At 51.1% G+C, this 17,959-nt stretch overlaps 1 protein-coding gene across 3 annotated transcripts in view; it reads left to right on the top strand.

Moving 5' to 3' along the window:
• Positions 1-202: 202 nt before the first annotated feature.
• Positions 203-17,959, top strand: part of RAPGEF1 (Rap guanine nucleotide exchange factor 1) — a 136,772-nt gene continuing 119,015 nt past the window's right edge. Inside the window, exon 1 of one of the 3 annotated variants that reach the window (XM_088018861.1) lies at positions 203-357. In XM_088018861.1, coding sequence (XP_087874987.1) covers positions 297-357 — 61 coding nt within the window. In that variant the 5' untranslated portion in view covers positions 203-296. The remainder of the gene's footprint in view (positions 358-17,959) is intronic. The other 2 variants (XM_088018863.1, XM_088018862.1) reach the window with 2 other exon arrangements.

Here is a 17,959-nt window from a genome sequence, read left to right as displayed (position 1 = left end):
GAGGCGGGCGGCGGCGGCGGCGGCGGCGGCGACGGCGGCGGCGGCGGCGCGGCGCTGCGGCCGGCTCGCGGGGCCCGGGGAAGCGGCGGCGGCGGCGGCGGCGGCGGCGGAGCGGCGGCGGCGGCTGGCGGCGGGAGCGGCGGCCCCGGGCGGGCGGGAGCGCCGCTGGCCGAGCGCACAGGCCGCGGCCCGCGGAGCCCGCCATGCCGGCGCGGGTCTGAGGCGCGGCGAGCCAGGGCCGAGGCGAGCAGCGGCCGCGCCGGCCTGTGGCCCCGCAGCGGCCGGGCCCGGGCCCCATGAGCGGCGGCCTCGGCCTCCGGCGCAGCCCGGAAATGTCCGGCAAGCTCGAGAAAGCAGGTGAGCGCGGCACGGGCCGCGGGCGGGGCGGGCCTGCGGACGCGCGGGCGGCAGGGGCGAGCCGCCGCCCAGGCCCGGGGCCCCGCCGCCCCGCAGGGGCCGCCTCGGCGCGCCGGCCTGCTCGCGCTCCCGGGCCGGCGGGGCCGGCGGGGCCGGCGGGGCGGCGGGTTCGGTCCCGCGGGGCGGCGGGCGGCGGACAGGAGCCCGGCCGCGAGGCTGCCGTGCGCGGTGGACGGAGCTGAGCCCTACAAGGTGTCACTTCTGCTGCGCCCCGAGTGTAAATGTAACCAGAAGCAGCCACTTGGCTGGCTGCGGAGGAAGCGGGCAGGATGTGTCTGGGCGCCTTCGGGGCTCGCTCGCTTTCCCCTCCGGCGTCGAGCCGAGCTCTGGAAGCAGGGCCCCGGGGAGCCTGTGGCTTTGGGGGCGAGGACAACCTCATTTCTTTGTGTGTTCCTAGAAATCTCGGAGAGCTGCTTTCCGATTACCGGGCTTTGAAAGCCCATGCTGGGAATGGAGTCCCCAAAGACTCCGTTAGGGCTGATGCCTCCGGCGGGGCCCAGGGCGTCTCTAGCCAGCGACACCCTGCAGGGTGAATCCCTGGGTCCCAGGTGAGATGGGCGGGCAGGCCAGGGCGCCTGTGCGGCGGGGCGGGGCGGGGGGGGCACCGTTGCTTGTCATAGCCTGGGCGCCAGCTTAGCTTGGCGGCCGACTTGTGCAAGGCAGGCTTTTAGGGGCTGCAGGCGGGGCAGGTGGCGTTGATTTTGGAAGTTGCTCGCGCCTCCCGGGTGGAACCAGGGTACTCTTCTGAGAGGAGCCTCAGGAGTGGACTCGGAAGGCAGTGGGGACTTGCAGGCTGCGGTTCAAGCACAGGAAGGAAATTTCGGTTGCCTTTATTGAGGGTTTTCTATATATCCGGCGCTGTGCTGAGCACCTTACGTGTGTTGCTTGGTAAATCCTTGCAGGTTCTCCGTAAGAGAGGATTTGATCCTGGTTTTACAGGCTCCAGCCGGGCAATGAGTTCCTTTAGGCCATGCAGCGGGAAGGCAGCAGGCCGAGGGACTGGAAGCCTGGCTCCGTTCCTCAGGGGCAGGGCCCTGGGTCTCAGGGCTGTTTCTTGGGTATTTTTCTGTTTTTCCGTCAGGGCCATGCCCGGTGACCATGAGCTGCTTTTCTGCCCACGTGCCAACCCAGAAATATCTTGGGTTAATTTTGACAGCATTTCTCAGAAACTCCGTGAATAGCGTCTCCGCACAGTACTGTGGGGGAAGTTGGATTATTTATTTTACATATAACGTTAAATGGGGGTTTTCTTTGATTATAAGGATACGTGCATTGTCAAAAACGTGAAAGTTGTGGCAAAGTAAAAAGCGAGCTGAAAAGCACCTGTCATCCCATGAGCTGCTTTCCACAGCTCAGACTGCGCCGTGAGATGAGTCTTTGTCTTCTGTGTTACCTCAGCATAGGTTCTCCCTTGGCCTTCTCTGGGCGCCTCCTCCTGCTAGGGGCTGCAGCAGCTGCAAACACCCGTAAGTGCCTGCTTCAGAGGGGCTTGTCTGAGGCCGGAAGAGCCGGACCTAGCATAACGCCCAACTCCCAGGCCACCTGAAATGCACTGTGACAGAGGTCCGGACCTGGGCACAGGAAAGGGGGGCTTCATCGACAAGGCAATGGGGGAGGCCCTTTGTGCTAGGCTCCAAGGAGAGGGTAGTAGGGGGTCCCCGGGTGGAGTGGAGACGGGGCAGAGGGCAGACTAGAAGGGGCTGACCAGGGGCTGTGGGAAAACTCAGGAGGCAAACGCATTGGGTGAGAGGCAGCTAAGCAAGCAGGTTCTGAGGTTGGCAGGAGCAGGCTGGCATTTCGTGTGGAGCTAGCAAGAAGTCCATCCTTGCGGTATAAGGCCTTTGGCTGTGATTCACACACCGTCGTCAGGGGAGATTAGGACACTCCTGGAGTGAAGGGTACATCTTCCTGGTGGCTCCTGCTGATCATCGTAGGGGGACTTCCCTTTGCGTTTCCACGAGATTTCTGTTGGAGTTTTCTAAACAGACCTCCTACTCTTAAGTCACCAGCAGGGTGTTTCATTCAAAGGAAAGGTCCTTGGGTGAAGCGGGGACTCCTGTTAGCAAGTGAACAGTCTCTGGTAAGTTTTAGAGCCTGATGCCCAGTAAGCAATCCTTGTCAGGCTCTGGGGGAGATCTTGAGTCTGTCCTGCTGCTCTTCAGTATACTTACTTATTCATTCATCAGTGCCTGGCTGTGGGAGGGGTCTTGCATACTGCCTTCCTCTGAGAGCCTACTAGGGGACACAGAAAGGCAACCCTCAGTTCATGCTGTCCCTGGTCATCTCTGCTCCAGGCCCCATGCAGGATCGCGACAGTTTGGACTCCAGACAGTGGCGGAGGGTCAACTTGCTGGCTGGTTGGGGCCCGTCCAGTGAGGCTTGGTGGAGGAGCGTTGAAATTGGAGGACCCAGGAAGAAGACTAGGGTCGAGGCTGATGGATCAGGGAGCTCCCTGGGGTGAGCTTGTGGGTAGGCCCCGCAAAGAGAAGAGGCTCTTCCCTGGGAGCTAAGAGGGACCTGTTTTGAAAGACCACACTGGCAGGAGATGGGTGTAGGTGCTCCAAGGCCACTTTGGAGGAACCAGTGAACGTGGTTTCCTACAAGGCTCCGTGGGCGGGGGCCCTACCACTCCCGCTGCCGGCCTCGGTTCTGATTCCTGTTTCCCACTTGGGCTGTTGACATTTGAGTCTGTATCCCCTTCCTTGGCGAAACCATTTGTGTTTGTTTGCTTTTCCACTGGACTTTGAAATCTTTGCCCCATTCCTTCATTGATTCATTCCTCAGTCCCTCCGCTCAGCACTGATTTTGTACCAGCTCTGTCAGGCTCCGCACCAGGCCCTGGGGGTGTAGCGTTGAACTCAGCAGACATCACAGTGTAGCCCAGGCACCGGCTCTGGCAGTGTGGGGAGCCCTGGGGAACTTAGGAGGGGTCCCATCAGACTTATGGTGGGGGTGGAGTCAGGGAGCCAGCTCTGTGAGAAATTGAGATTCAAGGTGAGACTCGGAGGGTGAGTCGAGTTAGCGGGGCACAGCGGAGGGATGGGGAAGAAAGCAAGGGGCTTCAGTTCTCCTCACCGTGCTCATCCGAATCTCTCTTGCTCATTCGTGCATTCATTCCTTCATCAAATAGTTTATCCAGCATCTCCTAAGGGCCTGGACCTGTTCTGGTTCTTGCAATACAGCAAAGAACACTGCCTCCTGGGCCTTACCTTCTTCTAACTGGGGCAGACAATCAAAACAGACATCACGAAGATGTAAATTATGCAGGTTTTTGTTGTTGTTGTCGTTGTTTGTTTTTTAAATTCGCTTTCCCTGGTCTGTGTTGCCAGCAGGCCCATCCGTCCAGGAGTTTTATCACTCACCGAGCCCCTGGCCAGTTCTGTAGGCTCCCCATGACCCCGAGCTGTTCCCTGGGGCTGACGTGGTGGCATTCTGACCTGTGCACCACCTGAGGAACAGAATAACTTTGGTGTCTCTGACTCAAGTGTATATGTTTCAAATGTGTGAAGAGGCTTTTATTAAAAAGAAAATTGCTTGCTGACTGCATTCACAGTAACTGTCTGTCGTTACGTATTTTGTCAGAACAGAGGAAAAATTCAAGTCCTGTTACATGAGGCAGTAGACTGTTTTGGCCGAGGAAAGAGGCCTTGTAGATCAGCAGTCACTGTATTTTGATCAGTTTTAAACTCCTTTCAAATTTCACACTTCCTTTTTCCCCACAGTTAACAGTCTCTGTGGTCAAAATGAATCCGGGCAACAAATACAACATTTTTATGGCCCCCGGTAGCTCTTCATTCACTCACACATTCGACACTTACTGAGTCCCTCCTTGTTGGCAAACACTGTGACGCATCACATGGCACAAAGTCCGCAGGAGACTGGCCCTTCCAGGGTCACAGTCCAGAAATAACATCAAAATGGTCTTGGATGTTTCTGCCGTGTCCTGTGGTTTTGAGAATGCATTGAGAGCCTGCCTCATTTCACTCCTTCCTTAGGACCGGCCCCAGGGGCAAGAGCACGGCTGGTCATGTCCATTTTGCACCTGAGGGCAACTAAGATCTGGGGAGGTTTGGCCACTTGCCTGGGGCTGCAGCTCCATTGCGGTGAAGTGGGGAACCGACTCCGGGGGTCTCCAGCCACCTTTCTGCCTTCACAGAGCACCGCTCAGAGCCTCCGTGGTGCTGGACACACAGCAGCTTTCCATCTTGATTCTTTTTTTTTTTTTTTAAGATTTTATTTATTTATTTGACAGAGAGAGAGACACAGCGAGAGAGGGAACACAAGCAGGGGGAGTGGGAGAGGGAGACGCAGGTTTCCCGCCGAGCAGGGAGCCCGATGCGGGGCTCGATCCCAGGACCCTGGGACCATGACCCAAGCTGAAGACAGACACTTAACGACTGAGCCACCCAGGTGCCCCTCCGTCTTGATTCTTGTTCATGTTTCTACGTTTCTTTTCTGATCTTAACCAAAGTGGGGGGCACCTCAGTTAAATGAAGGTAGACCCAGTGCAGTCTTCAGGCTGCATATGAGACTAAGGATACCACTAACATTAGCAGTCCTTTAAGGAGATGAATAGCATGAATGCAGGCGATGTTTCACAAAATTAGCCGCAGCAACCCCAAAGGTTTCCTGGTCTCCTGAGCAGCTCTTGGCAGAGGTGGTTTGAATGGGATTCCTTGTAGCCGACAGACCTGATGGGAGGCCTAGAAAGATGAGTCATGTGTGAGCTTGCAGAAAAATCATTTCCCAAATTAGCCCGGGTTGGAGAATGGCTGGAGCACGGGGCTGGGTCTTACCTCGGGCCAGCTGGACATGTTCCCCGTTGCCATAATAAGATGACGCACTGGAAAGAGCAGTAGGCCCGGCAGCACCACCAGCTGCCCCGCCCGGGAAGCGGCCGGCCGACCGGGCGCCGCGCTGCTGGGACAGGTGTTCCTCTGCTTCAGCACCCACCTTGCCCCAAAGCCTCTTTTATGATTAAAAAAACCAACCCCACAGTTTGTGAGTTATTAAGGGATCTGTCATCTTAGTTTCTGGCTGTTTGTTTCAGGCCCTTTGACTAAAAATCTGAGGCCCGTTATCGTGACCTTGGGCAGCTCCCTTTTCTGGGTCTCATTTTCTCCGTCAGAGCTCTGAGGGGGCAGACTCTCAAACTAGTGCTTCCCTGTTTTGCTTGAAAGCAGCAGGTCCTTTTCTGTACGTAAGAGGGCCATTAGATAATGGACAATGGGGAGCCACTTTGAGGACAGTGAAGCCTTCTGGCTCAGCTGTGGCCCCCGAGGATCCTCCTGGAGCCCTCCACCAAACGGTGTGGAAACCCACTTCCTGCATGTGCTCGGCCTGCTCTGCCAAAACCAGCTTCCTCTGGACCCCTCCCGCCTTCTCTTCCTCTAGCAGATAACGAATCCCATGGGAGGCCCCAAATAAACACCTGGGTAGAATGGTATTGTTTAGCTCATTCAGAAACTAGAGCTTCGCTTTCCTTCCTGAAAGTTAAAAATCAACAAATAGAGTCTTGACTAGATCCGTTAGCTTCTTGAGGGAGTGTGCCTGTCTGGCCGCCCCGGGCTTGCCATCGCTGTGCCTAGTGTGTAGAAGGTGCTCAGTAACTACTTACTGGAAGAATGAATGCGTTTAGTTGACACTATCATAGAACGAACTTAGGCTCTGATTCCAAGTCTCAGAATTATCTTTTTTTTTTTTAAGATTTTATTTTTAAATCATCTCTACACCCACTGTGGGGCTCAAACTCAATAACCCCAAGATCAAGAGTCACACACTCCATTGACTGAGCCAGCCCAGCGCCCCCAAAATTACCTTTAAATGGAGCTGCTTCTGGGTTTTGAGTTGCCAGTTAGGATGTTGGTTGGTGAATTAGTAGGACCAATAATCTTGACTGGGACCTGCAGATAGTTGGGGCCTTGTGTTAACCATATACGTTGATGGCTGGTTTAGTGTAGTTTCCTGAGAGTTCTTATGGTGAGGCCGAGATGAGAGTCCCAGAACACTGTATTGAGAAAGCTCTAGGACACGGGGAGAGACTGAGCCACACTCAGCTAGGACGCCGTGACGGTCCGTGGTCGTGCACACGGTGTGCGGGTCTGTGGGATGCACGGGGACGAAGGACTCCCAGGCAGCGCTCCTGCACTTCGAACAGTGCCTCTGCCTTTCATTTACCGACCACTGGTATATGCCGGTCCTGCTCAGCCTGCTGCCCACAACGAGGCCAAGATTAGAGTCCCTGTGCCTGCTTGTTATTTTTGTCAGTTGGCCTCTGAGTGTTATTTAGGACACGCCGCCTGCACCATCAGCTCTGTTTATGGTACACGCTCCCCGAGGGGGTAGGAGAGGTGGGCTGGCAGGGTCCTCCTGCCCCCCCCCCCTTCTTCTTTGTCAAGGGGCTTAGGCAGAGTCTCTCATGTCATATCCTCCTCTGTGGGTGAAGGTGTAGTGGAGAGATTTACCGACTGGACTGAAAGTCTGCATCTGATGGCCACCTTTTTCTTCCAGGCTGTGGTTCAGAAGACCCATGACGGTTCCCTGAACCAGAGCCCTGACCTGCAGTCCGGACTGCGTCTTCCTAAAATACGGGGACTGTCTCTCAGCAGCTTAGACCCTCTGTTCTCAGTAGTTCCTTACAGGTGACCTTTCTCTTTGCTTCTCGCTGGCTCGTTGGCCCCACCGTCATTTCACTGCAAATTAAGTTCTGTGATCAAGAAACTGCCCCACTTTTAGAGCATAGAAGACGTGGAGCTGTCGAGCACAGGGTGCGTGTGGTGCTTCCCAGGCTGGGAGACTAAAGTGCAGCGTTCAGGCATTTGCTTTCTGGCCTTTCAAAAATGTGTGCCATTGGCGTGGTCTTGACAGATGTGGCTCCCAGCCGCATGCCGTACTGTTGAGAATGGCAGCCTGCCCGTGGCCCCCCTGAGCGGGCGGGTGACGGCGGCTGCCTTGGGGAGAAGGTAGGTGCGGACGTGGAACGAAGGGGAGACAGGACGTGGAACGAAGGAGAGACAGCCGAAGTCCGCTGGAGTGGGATGGGTCCACACTGCCACGTAGTTGGCCTAAAACAAGCAAACAAAAAACCGGAACTTCTGTTTGGAAACAAGGGTTGTGTTTATTTGCTGGTCATGGATAATCTCATGTGCCCCTCTCCTTCATGCGACTGCTTGTGAATAAATAGATGGATGATTGTACGTGGGTCATGGAACTGGCTACTCTCAGCTCCTCCTCTCAGTAATAAATGCAAATAGTAGCAGCTCACTTTCATTGACCACTTGCTGCGTTAACCGTACCAGGCTCTGTGCTGCGTGTGTTACACATGGTCTCATTTAATCCTTAACAGAGGAGCTTCTCATTCTGCAGAGCAGGACGTGGAGACACAGAGCTTTTCTTTTGTGCGTGGGATCCTGAGATCGAGAATAGCTGAGATTTGCCCATGGTCACATGCCGAGTGGGGGCCAAGTCGGGACCTCAGCCCATAGGACTACTTCCCATTTATCTGTATTTTCATTGGCTGTGAGGACATGATTTTCTCGACTGTTGTGACTTGGGTTGAAATGAGCCTCCACATTTTCGGGGACCCCTGTGCCACTGAGGCAGCCGCTCTGCCAGCAGGGCCGCTAGATAAGGCTGGAGGGGATGTTGGAGGAGACAGTGGTGCTGGCTCTCCTGCTCCAGTTCACGTGGGGGCCAGGAAGCCCAGCTTCGTGCTGGGGGACCTGGGGCAAATGGTGTAATCTTTCCGAGCTTCTGGCACCCCTGTTGAAACCTGATGGGGTGGACAAACCCATCTCAGAAGGCTTTCTAATGCTGGTTCCTTGTGAGCCCCATCTGCAGTATAAAGGGGGAGTTGGATGTATTGGGTTGTTTTGTTTTTTAAAGACACTGACATTTCGGGAGGCGCCTGGGTGGCTCAGTCGTTAAGCGTCTGCCTCCGGCTCAGGTCATGATCCCGGGGTCCTGGGATCGAGCCCCACATTGGGCTCCCTGCTCAGCGGAAAGCCTGCTTCTCCCTCTCCCACTCCCCCTGCTTGTGTTCCCTCTCTCGCTGTGTCTCTCTCTAATAAATAAATAAAATAAAAAAAAAAAAATAAAGACACTGACATTTCAGGACACTTGACTGTCATCACAATAAAACTTACGTAATCCTTTATAGCTTTCAAAACACTTTTGTAGACATAGGGTGTTTGTTTGCTTTTGCTGTTGTTATGGGTTTTGTTCTTTTGTTTGGTTATGATAAGGTTTTGGAGTCACGGTGGTTTTTCTCTGTGGAAGAGGGCAACAGCTCAGAGTTGCTGGGTATTTCCTGTGTGCCGGGCACTGTGCTAGGAGCTTTACCTTTAGAGAGCGTATGATTTTATTAGTTCTGTTCTTATAAAGAGTGAAATGGCAGGTATTGTGCCCATTTGACAGTTGAAGAAAGGGAGGCGGCAGGGCGAGACGTGACTTGCTGAGGTCACATGCTGAGTGAGAGGCAGAGCCGGTTGGGGACTGTGGGTTTCTCTCATTGCTTCTCTTCCCCTCTTCTCCTGAATGTGTTCCACGGACCCAGGGTCTAGTGCTGGTCCTCTACAGAGCCCCCAGGAGGCTGGCGTGGAGCCACCCTCAGTGTCTTTTGTTTGGGGTCCCCTGGGGCTTTCCAGCCTCTCTGAGGACCGTGTAGGTGTGTCCGCATCTGTCTGCAGGGTTTTGAAGCAGCTTCTGGTTTCTCAGAGGTGACTTAAAAAGTGAATTTGCTAAAAATACTGTACGGGAATCTGCTTTGGATGTGCACAGTGTAGACAGGCTCTTACTTAAAATAGCTCCATCCACCCACCTCCCCACCCACCCGCTGTCCACCCATCTATGCATCAATGAATGGCTCAGTGCTGCGAGCCAAGTTGTCTCCTGGGGCAGTGAAGGATACTGAGAAGATCAGAAGCATCTGTGCCCTTAGGGAGTTGACAGTCTGGCCACCACCTGTGTTATGTTGCAGGAGACTTTTGATTTAGGCTTTCATACTTTCTTGACACTCATCCATGTCGGAAGTAGTGTGAGCCTGGGCTGGAGGTCAGGAGACCTGCCTCCTGGGCCCTGGCTCTGCATGCAAGCACCAGATCAGTGCATCTCTGAGCCCTCAGGCTCCCCATCTTCGAAAAGAGAGGCTGGACTCAGTATGGAACAGTGATGGAGGCATGGGCCCCCCCAGTCCTACACCTGCGGATTTGGATCCAGCTCTCCCATAGGGTGGTTGTGGGATCTTGGTTGAGTCGCTTTGCCTGTGTAAGTCTCTGTTCTGTTATCTGTAAAATGAAGAAAATCATCACCATGCCTACCTTTCAGTCTTGAGGGAGGATTAAATGAGATGATGCACGTAAAGCATATTAACAGAGTCTTGACACGTAAGTGCTCCTAAACATTAGCTTTTGTTCTTCCCTAATATCCCCTTCTGCTCTAAAATGACAGTTTCTTTAAAAAAGGTCATATGTAAGTGAAATTCAGACCTCCATGTTCACAGAAGAAGGGGATGTCTCTGGCTATTGAGGTATTTCCTCCCAGGGGTCTCTCTCTTTTTTTTTTTTTACATTTGAGAAAGCTGAATTCCAGGGAATAGATTTTTAAAACTAAGTAATAAACCTCCAAAAAGATCATTTAAGGAGGAATAGATGGGGTTTCATTTCAGCTACACGTGGCCACAGCACATATGGGTAGATTGAGGAAAGTCCTGATTATATTCTTAAGTCTATGTAGAAGGAATAGGCCCATCCTCATGGGTGGCAGCTTATCTCAGAGTCAGAGCAGGGCTGATTACCTGCAGGTGTATCTTTGCTTCATCCCAAGAGATGCTGCCTCAGTTTCTCCTTGCAGGGATGACGCTCAGGATTCATTAAACCGTCTTTGTTCAGCTCTGAAGGTGAAACGGTCACGGTATGGTGCGTTTGTCTTGTGACAATTAAAATGCCACATGCCGTTCGAGGTTCTCTTGTACAAGTCACTTACAGATTGTGCCGAATGCCGCAAGCCGGTCATACCCTTTATTTTTCCTCCTTTATAAATTTTCACAATGAGGATAAATTGAGAAATCCTAGTGTATTTTTCTGAGTCCTCCCTCCCCTGTGCCCCCTCCGGGCACCTGTGACAGGTGAGAGGAAATGTGCGTGGTCTTCTGTGCGGGTTTCTCAGCATAGCTCACTCCGAGCACAGGGCTGTTTGCAGAGGGCCCAGAGACCAGTCAGCCCTTTTCGCTTTCTTTAATCACTGGGTCCTGGAGCTACAGAACCTCTCACTTAATTAGCATAACCACACTAATTTGTGCTCCTGCCTCAGCTTGTCAAGAGTGCCTTACAAATATTAATTCTCTGAGCTCATCAGAAAACCAAAGGCACAGATCAAAAGCATGCTTTCCTGCATGAGCCGTCCTTGTTTTTTCTGTTCATTGGGAGCTGTCTCTATTAATTACCTTAAATGTGCAAGGTTGTAGCATGCGGTCTTCATATTTGACCAAGATAAGAATTGGACTAGGGACCTGGCCCACATTTCAGCCCTGTGTCGCAGGGAAGCCCAAAGTTCCCTGGTTCCAGCTTGGCGGGGGAAATGCACCTACCAGTGAGGAAATTGTGTGGACTGAAATCACCATGGGGAGCACGTCACTAGGAATGCTTGGAACTGTGGCATCTTTGGGCGATGGAGAGAGAACTGGCCTGGGTGTCTGGCACTGTCACAGGCCTCCCGTGCCCTCTGGGGCAAGCCACCATCCCTCCCTGGACCTTCGAACTGGAGTGGTGATTCCCGAGTTTTTTAAGATCTTTAAGTCCTACTGAGGATCTGGTGGGAGCTCTGTAGACCCGGTCCCCAGGGAGAAAGATTCATTTATGTGCGGACAGAGTTCTACCCACTCTAAATTCCTGCTACTATAGGAGAAATAATTAGCAAACACTCCACGTCTTGGAACGCTTAGAATGGAATCTCAGGTATCCAAAATAATCAGGACTTAGTTTCTCCTAGTGCAGTCAGACCTGGGTTCAAATAACAGTTAGTAATTACACATTCCTGGAGTTTTATGAGGGTTCCATGAGATGATGCTTCAGCATAATGTCTGTGTGGATAAAAGGAGAAACCCTTTTGCCTTCTGCATGAAAACTTTGTTTAATTTACATGCAGTGAAATGACCTTCTTTTAAAGGGTGTACTATTCTCTGAGTGTTACCTCATCTCTGCATCTGTGTAACCACCACCACAGTCAGGATTGAGACCAGTTCCATCTTGCTCTCCCTCTGTGGTCCGACCCTTACCCCACTCCGCCAAGCAGGGAGCCCGATGCGGGGCTCGAGCCCAGGACCCCGGGACCATGACCCGAGCTGAAGGCAGATGCCCGACCGACTGAGCCACCCAGGCGCCTCATGCAGCCCTGTAGTTTTGCCTTTTCCAAAATATCACATAGTATGTAACTTTGGAGATCGACTTCTTTTACTCAGTGTAGTGTCTTTGAGATTCATAAAGTCGTTTTCATCAGTTTATTCCTTTTTGTAGCTGAGTAGTATTCCATTGTATGCATATAGTCAGTGTTTATCTACTTAGAATTTGACCTTGGTTAACTAGCTCTGTTTTCTGGAAATAGTTAAAGATGGCATTTGACCCACAAAAATCAAGCAACCCAATTAAAAAACTTGAGGAGACATCTCCAAAGAAGATACACAAATGGCCAATAAGCACATGAAAATGTGCTCAACGTCATCAATCATTAGGGAAATGTAGATCAAAACCACAGATCCCACCTTACACTGATTTAACATGGCTGCCTTCAAAAGAAAAAAAAAATACAGGAAATAACAAGTGTTGGTGAGGATGTGTAGAAACTGGAGCCGTTCGTGCAGGCCGCCATCCTTCCACATGCACAGCTCTGGAGGCGGACCCCTGACCCTGGCTCTAGGCTCGCTGAGCCTCCTGCCTCGGGTCTGAGGCACCCTGGGACTCTAGCTTTTGCCCTTCGTGTAGCATAGTGGCCACAGAGATGACATACAGAGACCACGCGGAGGAAAAGAAGGGACCCAGGTACCACCAAGAACCTGGTGACCCCATCCCAGCTGAGGGAATAGTCACTGAGGAAAGAAGCCATCTAGCTTGTTACATCCATCTGAGTGGCTCCTCATTACCTAGAATAGAATTTTTATCATACATCTCTCTCTAACTCCAGATCCTCTCAGGCTCACCTGTCATCTAATCCAGCCATTGCGGCCACAGTCAGTTCTGCATGGGCACCAACTAGTTGCGCACAGGGGTCGTGTGGCCCTTCTCCCGGGCTTCTCCGTAATGCTGCAGTGTGGGAGACTGTAGAAATCTGCTTGGCAAGCATAACCCAGAAGTACCAGGGACTTAAAACTCTTTGAGGCAAAAAACAAACAAACAAACAAACCACTCTTTGAGGCAAACTTGGACCAGTGGAGGTGAGAACCGGTGGACAACTGCCTTCTCTTCCATCCTCAGATCAACAGTCTGAAGACAGAGCACCTGCAACTTCTCAGAATGTCTGTGGGATTAAGGAACAAATCTTTTTTCTTTTTTTTAAGTGGAGCCCACCGAGGTTGGGGGGGAGGGGCTTGAACTCACGACCCCGAGATTAAGACCTGAGTTGAGATCAAGAGTCAGATGCTTAACCGACTGAGGCAGCCCAAGAACAGATCTTTGATCATGCCTCCTTATGCTTCCCTGTGCCTCATTCCTGCCGTGAGATCACACACTTCCACTCTTCAATAGTGTTTGCACATTAAAAAAAGAAAGAAATTGGAACCATTATGGACTGTTGGTGGGAATGTAAAATGGTACAGTTGCTATGGAAAACAGTATTGCAGTTCCTCGAGAAATTAAAAATAGAATTACCATATGATCCAGCAATTCTTCTGAGTATGTAGCCAAAAGAAATAAAAGCAGTATCTCAAAAAGATATTTGTACACCCAGGTTCATAGCAGCATTGTTCACAGTCGCCCAAAGTTGGAAGCAACGCAAGTGTCCACTGATGGATGAATAGATAAAGTGTGGCGTATACATACAACGCAACATTATCCAGCCTTAAAAGGGAAGGAAATTCTGACACATGCCTCATCATGGATGAACCTTGAGGACATTATGGCCAGATGAAATATGCCAGTCACAAAAGGACAAATACTGTAGGATTCCACTAGTACAAGATAAGAGTAATCAAAATCATAGAAACAGGAAGTAAGTAGAATGGTGGTTGCAGGGGCTGGGGGAAGGGAGAATGGGGAATTATTGGTTAACAATTAATGTTTAAGTTCAGCTTTGTAAGACATGAAGAATCATGTGGCTGGATGGTGGTGATAGTATGCAACAGCGTGATTATACTTATCATCGTTGAACTGTGCACTTAAAAATGGTTAAGATGGGGGTGCCTGGGTGGCTCAGTAGTTAAGCCTCTGGCTCGGATCATGATCCCAGAGTCCTGGGATCGAGTCCCGCATCGGGCTCCCCGCTTCGCAGGAAGTCTGCTTCTCCCTCTGCCTGCCGCTCCCCCTGCTGTGCTCTCCCTGTCAAATAAATAAATAAAATCTTTAAAAAAAAAAATGGTTAAGATGGTAAATTTTATGTTATTTGTAATTTTGCCACAATTTATAAAAAATTACTATGGTTAACAGATTTCTCAGTATTTATTTACATAATCATTTAATCCTGAATGTCTTTATAAGTTATATTGAGATGTTAAAACCACCATGGCTTATGACAGCTGTATTCCTGGGCAACAGCGCTCTGGTAAAAATGACTTCTGGTCTAAATAACCGCATCTGAGCTGGGAGGAACTAGAAATAGTCTGTAAACACTGGTGGGACACCATACTTTGGGCTTCCCCGGGTACAGCGACTCCTGTAGTTGGGCATGTCCCTTGAGGAGACCTGTGTGATTATGAGATGTTGGTTCCTGTGGGGCAGACAGCTTTTAAACCAGGGTGGATCCTGTACCCACCGTATGTGGATCTTGTCGCTTTGGACCTGAGTCTCTCAGCTGCGTTAGGCTCCTTCAAGGACCCTCACAGAGGGTACTGTCCAGTGCTGCCCCCGGCAACCTTTCGTTCCCACCCTGTATCTCTCTGAATAGACTGGTGCCAAGAGTGGCCAGTGGAAGTCCAGGGAGCCTGAATGTCTGGTTGAGTCCCAGAGCCTGGTGGGTGTTGTAGACTGGCACATGGTGCGTGCTTAGGGCATGTCAGCTCTTAATAAAGACTCTCACGCCCCCCCATGGCTTCCATCTGAGACTCCTAGATACCATTGTCAGCACTTACTCTGAGTTGACAACACAGACGGCATTTACTCCAGCACCGTGTGGTGGGATTCCAGGCTATTGGCCCCATTCGTGATTAGGTATCACTGACCTGGGGAGGGAGGGATGATCTATGGAGAAGCAAGGTCAGGGCTTTCTCCAAGAATTTTCAGGCCAGGCAGACGCTGTTAGATGAAATGGTTACCTCCATTTGGGAGCTGCCACCTCAAGTTGCCATGACAGGGTCTCTGGTCCCATGAGTATCATTAACAAGTCTCTTTGAACCTGGGTTGATGGGCCATTACTGTGTTGTTTGATACCGTGGCACCAATACGTGTTAAGACAGATTATTGATTTAATAACACTTCTCGGGAAACAAAGAAAAAATACATCAGCAAGGATTATAAAAGAGCACACCCTGATTTCAGAAGTTAAATTGTGAAGAAATACACATCTTAGATTCAGGGAAATACAATGTGAAGCATAGATTGATTCTTTCAGCTGGTTTCTTGAGCACCTACTGTCTGCAGTTCATGGCAGTAGATGCTGGGGACATGGTGATACGTAAGCCAAGGCTCCTGCTCTCATGGGGCTCACTGCAACTGGTTCAGCCTCTCCCCTCCAGTCAACACCTAGCCTTTGCTCGAAGAGTCAGACTCTGGAGCTTATAAATGTGGCTCTATTCTCGTCTCATAGTTAGGTGTCTGGACACCAGAGGAAAATTGCTTTGAGGATCACTGTGCTCATGTCGACTGTGACAGATGGGGTGATGATCCCGCATTCCAGCTTACACCTGCTGTCCTGGCATAGTTATTAATAGCACCCTCCCTATCACTCTCAAAAGTGTCCTGGTTTGGATGGGAAAACACTGAGGGAGGCATCATTTACAACTGCTGAGTTCCACATTTGTGCTGGAGAGGGTCTTGGTTTGCAGTGAGAGAACTATTTCAAAACTAGGGCCTTTTCCAACGCAGGATCAAGCCCAGAGAAGCCACAGGAGGGTCAGCTGAATTTGGCTTGGGTCCCATTCTTCTTGCGGGCATCTGCCACTTTGTATGTTCCAGTCACTCAAGTCATGGAAGCATCAAAATCTGGGACAATTTGGTTTAAAAAACAATAAAAAACAATATAAAGACATTAAAAGACATTTTGGTTAAAAAAATACAACAATCAGAATGTGTTTAAGCAGATCTAAATTCATACTCTTTGGAATGACTAGAAAGGGTATTAGTATTTGTGTCAAGCCTTACAGGGAAAGCTGGAAAAATAATTATATTAGCAAAACTAGGTTAAGTTGGGGGATTTTGTTTTCTGTGTTGCTATAGAAAGGAGTATGGGGATTGAATTTTTATAAGAAGCCTGATTTTTATTCAAGTGATATATTTGGTGTTTAAGGAAGAGAGCTGGAAAGATGGGAAGCTTTGCGTTCATAATAAGTTGGTAACTTGCAGCCAGGTGGTCCCTGAGGACCTAGGGGTTTCCCAAAATGCTGCCCACCTTTCATAGTGGGTCTGAGACTTTGGCACCTGGAGCTGCTGGGCTCCGGCCCCCCGGTTCTGGTTCACTATGTCTGGCGTTGGGCTGAGAATTGGCACTTCTAACACGTGCCCCGGTGATGATGCTGCTGCCCATAGGGTGGACGAGCGGGAGACACCCTCTGGAACCCCTGCTTACAGTCAAGTGTGGAGAGGACAGAAGGGGTCTCAGGAATTTGGCCTAAAATGTTGTCCCCAGAATAGTAGGGGAGTGGGGAGCTAAGAGAGGACTTCCGGGCCTGATGCCAGGAACTGCGCTGCCCACCCGTTTAACCATCTCGACGGCGCTGGTGGGAGGTGGTAGTGGCCTCATCATACAGACGGGAAAGTGAGGCCCAGGAAGATGTGTATGGGACTTGCCCAGCTGGCATGTGGCAGAGCTGGGCTGAAGCCGCCGCTCGGTACCGAAACCCTTACCAAATGAGGACGCGCCAAAGGCATCGGAGAGTGAAGATGATTCTAGTAATACAAGCAGGAGCAAAGGTCAAGAGCAGGACCGTGTTGGTACCACTTCTCCGTGGCATCCGTGCTTCTGTCCGCAGTGGAGGAGGTAAACAGCGGCGGTGTAATTAGCTCTGACAAGACGGCCAGAAGATTGGCAGTGATGAAGAAACTCTTTGATGAGTCTCACACCAAATGGATATTGTGCCTCGGAATATTAGCTAATTAATTAGGTTGATATATTAGTCATCGTTAGCAAGACATTTTATTTTTTTATTTTTTATTTTTAAGGATCATTTATTTGACAGAGACACCGCGAGAGAGGGAGCACAAGCAGGGGGAGTGGGAGAGGGAGACGCAGGCTTCCCGCGGAGCAGGGAGCCCGATGCGGGGCTCGATCCCAGGACCCCGGGATCATGACCTGAGCCGAAGGCAGGCGCCCCAAGACATTTTAAAACTACATATCTGGAACTTGAAGACCAAGCACAAAAATTTAAATGATGTTTGAAGTCACCCAGGATTCACTGTAGGACTTTAAACACACGGTGGTAAATGTTTCCAAGCTACTCGTGAATTGCCTCACTGTATGTGTGTGTCCTAGTAACATGAAGACACACCCATCTCAGCCCTCCTTTTCTGGAGCCTCTCTTCCAAATTCAATTTGGAACATTCTAGGGCGGAGTCCTCGGATTTCTTCCTCAGCAGTCTTAGGCCCATGTCTTTAAGTGCCATCTAAATACTGGTCATTTCCAAAATGTCTATTTCCAGCCCCAAACTCTCCCCTGAATACAGACTGCCCACCTACTGTCCCCTCGGATGTCTCGAAAGCTCAGAGCTCATGGTTCTCCCCTTCACCCCCTGCCTAACTGGCACCCCTGGGGTGCCCATGACAGTAAATAATGCCATCTTTGACCTATTTGTTCAGGCTCAGAAATCGTGGAGTCGTCCCTGACTCCTCTCCCAGCCCATGTCCCTAAGTCCCCTTGGTTGCTTTTTTTTTTTTTTAAAGATTTTATTTATTTATTTGAAAGAGAGAGAGAACGAGAGAGAGAGCACATGAGAGGGGGGAGGGTCAGAGGGAGAAGCAGACTCCCCGCCGAGCAGGGAGCCCAATGCGGGACTTGATCCCGGGACTCCAGGATCATGACCTGAGCCGAAGGCAGTCGCCTAACCAACTGAGCCACCCAGGCGCCCCCCCTTGGTTGCTTTTGATGTACCTGCCTCCCTGCCGCTTGTTCCAGGCCACCGCCGTCTCTCCTGGACCGCAGACACCCCTCCTAACTGGCTTCTTAGTTTCGACTTCTGCCTCACCATCG

The sequence above is a fragment of the Eumetopias jubatus genome, unplaced genomic scaffold, assembly GCF_037043125.1.
Source record: "Eumetopias jubatus isolate StellerSeaLion01/CBP00866 unplaced genomic scaffold, mEumJub1_p1.0 scaffold_15, whole genome shotgun sequence".
NCBI classification, from domain to species: Eukaryota; Metazoa; Chordata; class Mammalia; order Carnivora; family Otariidae; genus Eumetopias; species Eumetopias jubatus.
This window is presented reverse-complemented; position numbering and strand designations above follow the sequence as displayed.